The sequence below is a fragment of the Habropoda laboriosa genome, unplaced genomic scaffold, assembly GCF_001263275.1.
Source record: "Habropoda laboriosa isolate 0110345459 unplaced genomic scaffold, ASM126327v1 scaffold65, whole genome shotgun sequence".
In the NCBI taxonomy this organism is placed as follows: domain Eukaryota; kingdom Metazoa; phylum Arthropoda; class Insecta; order Hymenoptera; family Apidae; genus Habropoda; species Habropoda laboriosa.
The window spans coordinates 2,213,848-2,220,932 of NW_017100254.1; the positions used below are offsets into that span (position 1 = coordinate 2,213,848).

A 7,085-nucleotide genomic window follows, 5' to 3' on the forward strand; every position below is an offset into this window, starting at 1 on the left:
AGGGAGCATTGTATTGAAGTGGAAGATTGTAATTGGAGCTAAGAAGGAGAGGATTTCAAAAGAATTGGGATATTTCAATCTTTGGAAACCTAGAAATTTGAAGTGTACAATTGCATCTGGAGGATTTTGCAGTCTGAATATGATATATTGGAGTCTCAAGGTCATCCTGAAGAATTCCTGTTTCTGGAAGCCAACAATTGCAGTCTGCACTTCATTCTAAAGAATTCTGGTCCCTGCAAACTTAAAACTGAAAAATTCTAATCTCTGGAAACTCAAAATTGGAGTCTACAATTCATTTTAAAGATCTTCCAGCACCTACAAATCTACAACAGTCCATTGACAACTGAGAATCTAACACTTCCCACCTTCTCAAATCTCAAAATAGGAATCCACATTTCAAGAACTCCAAAACTAAAACCCATACCAAATCTGAACTCCTACTTCTGCAGTGTTCTTCAACAAACCCAGAATCTACACCTCGAGGCACCGGAAGAATCGACCCAAATTTACTATCTTCTAAACAAAACCTTCGAGCCAACAATGGATCAGCGTGTTAGTGACCAACAGTGAATATACCTACCCAGTGTTTATCAGTGACCGCGTTACCAGTGCATATTTCACTCACTCATATCTGCCCCGCAATTCCACCAGCAATTCCACCGAAATACTCAACTTTCCTCCACCGGTCTCAATCGCGGCCGAAATTTTCCGTTCATTGCCGAACTATGCGTGGTGCGAGATGGTGTGTTCTCTGACCAACAACAACAACAATAACAACAACCACAACAGCGGTAGCAAGACTTGCAACGAGACCGTTGGCGATTCCTGCTCGCAGTCGCGGTCCAGCCCGGAGCCGCAGCCTGGCGAGAACATGTCGCTCAGCGACGCTCACAGACGGAACAGCCACTTGGAAGGCGATCGTAGCTCTTCGGCTGGCTCTTCTCTGGGCTCGTGTTCACCGCCACCGGCATCCAGTCATTCACCACCACCGCCAAGGCCACCGTGGTTGCACGATTTTCACGCGGCGGCCGCACCTCATGTTCTCCAATTTCTCAACCTGAGCGCAGCCGGTGGAAGCATGCTCGCCGCGAGTCAACCTTTAGCCGCGTTACACTCGATGGCAGAGAGAAGTCACCATCAGCAGCATCAACAACATCAACAACAACAGCAGCAACAACAGAGCCTTAATCATCATCAGCAACAACAACAACCAGGTGGTATTCAGTTGCCAAGGATCAATGTACCTTTGTCGACGATTACTCAGGGACAAGCATCACCGACCGGTAGTGGGAAACATTCTCCAGCTACTTCAATTACGTCCGTAGGGAGCAATCCTCACGGTATCGACACGATACTGTCACGACCGGCGGCCACGCATCCTCAGGCGCCTGTCTCAGCGACGCACGCCGCGCTACAACCGACGCCGCATCCGCAACACATGACGGCGCCGCGGTACGGCATGCACGCGGGATTCACCGCATCTTCCGGTTAGTATTTTTAGGATTTTTTCGGAAGTCTCAATGGTTAGGTGGTTTTCAAGGGTTTCAGTGGGGGTTTTGATAGGTTTCTTGGGGAAAGTGGGAGTTTTGGAGGAATTTTGAGAGGAAGGTAGGAAGTCAGGGTTAATACATTTTGGAGTAAACTTATTTTGTTTATTCTTAGGTATTTAGATTGTAATACATGATGTAATCTATTCGGAAGCGTTGATTTCATATGGGAATATGTTAGTATCTACTGGTTCGAATTAACTGAAAAATATACATTTGGCATTCACTCATATGGTATTTTGATATTTTACATTCAATCATTCTTGAAGTTTGGTGGTCTTCCTGAGATTTAAAGGGTCTTTAATATGTATCATAGGGAAAATAGGGGTTTTGGAGGAACTGCATATGAACTCGTTGATACTTTGTTTTGCTTGTCCCTGGTTATTTACATAGGAGCTATCTAGCCTATTTAAGAGTGTTGATATCATATGGGAACATTTCGGTACTAATTTAAATTAACTCTGTTACGTTTGTTAGCCTTTGTGGATTTTGGACGTTTTTTTAAATAAATTTCATAGGGACAATGGGAGTTTTAGAGGGATTTTGAGAGATAGTTAGAAATACATTTTGAAATAAATTTATTTTACTTATTCTGAGCTGTTTATGCTAGAATACATACATTGCCTCGTTTGAGAGCGTTGATATCACATGGAAACATTTTGCTATTGATAAATAAATTTGACAATTAGTCCATTTATTTTAATGCAAATATTTAAGAATAGACAAAGTAAGTTGGTTCCAATATTTTTCTGAGTTAGTAGATAGGTATCTACTGTCAATACTGCTACATTTTCGCCACTTTAATCTACTTTCCTGCGCATCTCGTTTTGAACCTTGAATCCAAGGAAATTCTACTTCCAAAAATGATCGTGTACCACCGGTGGTACTCTGGTTTGCTTGGAGGTTTTTAGGTGATTATGAGGATTGGTTGGTGGGTTGATTGATCGTGGTGGTTGGGGATGATGGAGACGTAGGGATGTGGGGAACGAAGAAAGATCGCCGAAGTATTTGTGAAAAATTGGAGTTACAGGGTGGGGAAGGTTATTTGTGGGACACTGTAATACGTATAGAAGAGAAGGGAAGTTTAAGGTGCATTTTCAAAGGGGGTTGTTGGCGATACTTTGGAATTCTAAGGATTCGACTGGTTGTGTAGAGATTTATAAAGCTTCTGAAGAGATGAAAATCGCTGCCGAAATAAAATGAAAGGATTAAAACGAAAGTGTCAGAAATTGTAGTCGATGTAGGGAATAAATTTATAATACTTAGCTAATTTCTGTTAGGATTTTGCGGGAGACTGTAGATGTAACAGATTATAGATGACTATTATTCAACATAGCTGAACTGTACCCAATCGTTGAAAGAAAACAGTCAATTGAAGAATGAAAATCCTGTCAAAGAATTGACGATTCTCACACGCGACAATAATTCAGAAGGATTTGATTGAAAGAACGCGTCGAATTCGTTTCCACGACTTTTATTCTGATTTATACAACTGGTACACGCGTACATCGACATTAATATCGCGCGAATTAATTTCAATAAAATCAAAAACGCCAACCAATTCCGGATTTATAATTTGACCGGGGGTATGATCGATCGTGTCGACAATCGACGAATAAAAATGATCCTCGTTTCATTCTATGGTATGTATAATAGATTTAATACGATGTTTCGTGTTTCGTACAATTCCTGATACGTTTCGAAAATTCGCTTCCGACGATCGGTGCAAGCTCTTCGCTCCTTGAAAATCAGCCTTAATTCCGTTAAAATCGTTGCATCCGTTCAAATAGAATTTTTCTCGAATCAAATTTTAAGAGTAAAATCGTATAAAAGTAATCAAAATTTCGAAGATTCCAATCTGAATCATCGCTCTTCTAAAATTCTCTTAAACGAGTATGTTTTCTTTTCTTCAATTCTCCACATTTTTTAATATTATCTCCAAATGGAGAATTAATTTTCATTATGTTTCAATGATAAAATTGTCCCAAAATATTCAAATTAATATTAATTACATTTCTTTCAACGATTCTAATCCAAATTACCATTATTCAAACATTCTCACAAATTACCACAAGTTTTTAAAAACTTTGTCTACTTTTTAATATTACTTACAGCAAAAAATTAAGCTTTTTGCTTGAAGAGCAAAATTGTTCCAGAGTATTCAAATCGATATTAATCAAACTTCATTCAAATTACGTACCACTCTTTTATCGTTCTCACAAGTGATTTTCGGGGAATTTTCTCCAATTCTCAACGCTATTTAGAATACACAATTTTCTCTATTTGTCAGAAACGTTTATTCAATTATTTTACACGAAATTAAACATGTTTCGTGCAAACACACCTCTGCCCCCGTGCACGAGTATAATCTGTATCTGTCCCGGGGCTCTATCTTGAACTTGATCCGAGATTATCCGTGCATTTAAAATGATTAAAGCGGCAATTATTTACAGCCGTGTTGCCCTGTCGCGGTACCAACGGTAACGAAAGTGAATTTCGTGTAATTTCCCTCGTTACAATAGCGAATCGTTATTCGTGACGGACGACGAGCATGATCGTAAATTCCTGATATTTTAATTACTCTCGTGGAAGGAATATAAGAGGTCGAGTGAAAAAGGTGGACGATTAAAGATTGAAAATGCATTCAGGCATTTGCATGCAGAATTTCACATTTTTCTATACATTTATTCAACGTTTTACGCGTGGAATAGTAATCTTGGAATATTTCTTCACGACTGCAGTAAGAAGATATTGTAAAGTGACGGAACGAATGTTCGTGTAATGCTCGAAAAAAAAATTGGAAATATCTTGTGAACGGATTCAACTGAATTATAGATATTATTTTAGGAAGCTTAGTATAATGTTTGAAAAATTTGGAAATATTTTAATTTTGTGGATGGTTTATCGAGCTATAAATATTATTCTAGGAAGCTTAGGGTGATTAATTTATCATTAAAATTTCTGATCATTCGTTCAATGGCTGTTGGAAACGTTAATGTTTCATTTGAATAATAGTTATTTCAATAAATTTACTACTGTAATACTTGCTTCTGGTTTTAATACTAATTTAATGAAAATGATTCACTAATTTGTGAAAAAGTGACAGAATTAATTTACCAGTAGTGTCATTTTGGAATTGTATGTTAATCTTTCAAACAAATTCTGAACGTAATATTTCTCATATTCGACCAATTTAATTCACTATCGAATACTTTATCTTTGAAACATGACTCCTGTTTTTATAGTGATCAATCTTACATAATCAGTAAATTTTATTTACTGCACAAAAGTTATTCTTTGTTTTATATAGAATATAGAGAATAGATGGTGAACAATATTTTACGCGTTAAATCAGTTTAATTCACTATTAATAAATTTATCTCACGAACATGGCGTCTACTTTCGTAATAATCAGAATATTTTAATAAGTAAATCAGTTTAATCTATCATAAAAGAAATTTATCTTTCAAACTTGGTGCCTATTTCCGTAATAGCCACGAATATTCAATAATCATTGTAAAATAAATTATACCAAAAGAGATTTTTCGATCATAGGTAAGAAAGTTTTACAACGAACAAGGAAAAGCCAAGACAATCTCTCTTATTTCTTCCAGAAAAATTCTTTTCTTCACTGATTGAAACTTGGGCTTAGAGGTTCACGAAGGGTCGAACTCGATCCCACATCGCAAACTCGCCTAACCGAATTAGATAAACGCGTAGACTCACACGAACCAAAGTTAGCGTATTTCGGGTTAACCACCTGACGACGGTAGCCAACTTGGCTCCAGATTTTGATCGTGGGCATACTACTTATCTCTTGAAGGGATCAACTGTTCCATTGTCTTCTTGCAATGGAGAAGATATCATACAGTGAGTGAACAGAGAAAAGTTAAATATGGAATGTTTCTGTACTCTATACATTTCAGATAGAAAATTGGACGAAATGTGACTAGAAGGTTTGAATTTCTGTTAGAATTCCTTTTGGTAAAGATAATTCGAATGGTTGGACGTATTAAGGGAAAAACTATGAATTTTTTAGGTTAGATTTCCTTTGGGCAAAGATGGCTTGGAATAATTGGCTAAATTGAGGAAAAAAGTGTGAATTTTTTAGGTTAGATTTCCTCTTGGCGAAGATTATTTAGAATAATTGGATAGATCGAGGAAAAAGCTACGAATTTGTTAGTTTACGTGTTTTCTTAACAAAGATGATTAGAGCTAATTGGATAAATTGAGGGAAACACCGTGAATTTATTAGATTAGCTTTTCTTTTGGCAAAGATATTTTGAATTTGTTAGGTTAGGTTTGAATTTCTTTTCGAATATCTTTGGCAAAGATAATTTGGAATAATGGAATAGATTGAGGAAGACTACGAGAATAGTAAAGCTAGAGCAATCATTGTCACGGAAAAGATTCAATTATTTTTCATACTCCAACTAAATATGTGTGTAATTTGTATTTAAGATTGACGTACCAATTTTCATTTGTAATAAATATGAATGGAAAATAAAATTCTGATTACGAATCTGAGCGATCACATTTCATCCCGTCGTTCTTATTTTGCCATTTTAACGGCATTGTAACATTGAACGTGAGAATCGAGGGTGTTTCGTGGCATTGAAGGGTTCATCGAGCTCGTACGTCCATTATTAATGATATCGTAGCGCACACATAGAGAGCACGCCATAAATTTAAAAGCAGGACCATCAAGAGCGGCATAGAAATACTAAACACATTTTATGAACGAGGGAGGCACGTGATCGGGGTTCATGAGTTCATGAATTAGGCTCGCGACGCCACGAGGAAGGTCAGATTTTAAGGGCCATCGAGTTTGTGCGTTTACATCGTTTCAAACTATCATGGTGTCTCATCTTTCGACAATTTATGACAACGAAGTTGATGTCAGAGATGAAAGGATATTTTCTTCTTTTTTTTTTAAAGAAAAAATCACTTGCTTAATTGTGTTTAGGTATTCCTTTGAATATGTAGCAAAATGAAATAAGAGAAAAATTGGAAAATGAAGAAGAAAGAAAATTTAAAATAAGAAACAATAAAAATTGTCACAGCTATTAATTACAATACTAAAGCAATTTTTTATTGATTAGATATTCTAATATTACAAATAATTCATCTTTTCTTTATTTATGAATTATTTATCGCCTGAAATTCTGAACGTAATAAAATGAAGTACAAATGGACAAAGAAAATAGTGAAATTCATTACCTTATGTACTACAAGGTGCTTAAAAAAAGATGTCAACACTTATATAGAGAACTTGCACATGTATAATATTTTCTTTTCTTTGTAAAAGAACATTCCAAACATCTGACGACAATGACGATGAACAAGTGGAGACTCTTTAATGACAAAGTACAATTATTAACATAAAAACGTCACTTATATGTATATAAGCTTTAACGTTCTAAAGACAATAGCAATCATTTTAATTACTAATTCTAACATTACACGTAAGAAAGAATTTGCTATTTGATTAGTTTCTTTCAATAAAAATACAATAAAAATGATGATAAATTATAATAA

General features: G+C 36.0%; 1 protein-coding gene across 1 annotated transcript in view; it reads left to right on the forward strand.

The window, feature by feature from the left end:
- The first annotated feature begins 739 nt into the window (after window positions 1-739).
- Window positions 740-7,085, forward strand: part of LOC108572471 (homeobox protein Nkx-6.2-like) — a 41,314-nt gene continuing 34,968 nt past the window's right edge. Inside the window, exon 1 of the mRNA XM_017934712.1 lies at window positions 740-1,487. Within this exon, the coding sequence (XP_017790201.1) occupies window positions 740-1,487 (748 nt within the window). The remainder of the gene's footprint in view (window positions 1,488-7,085) is intronic.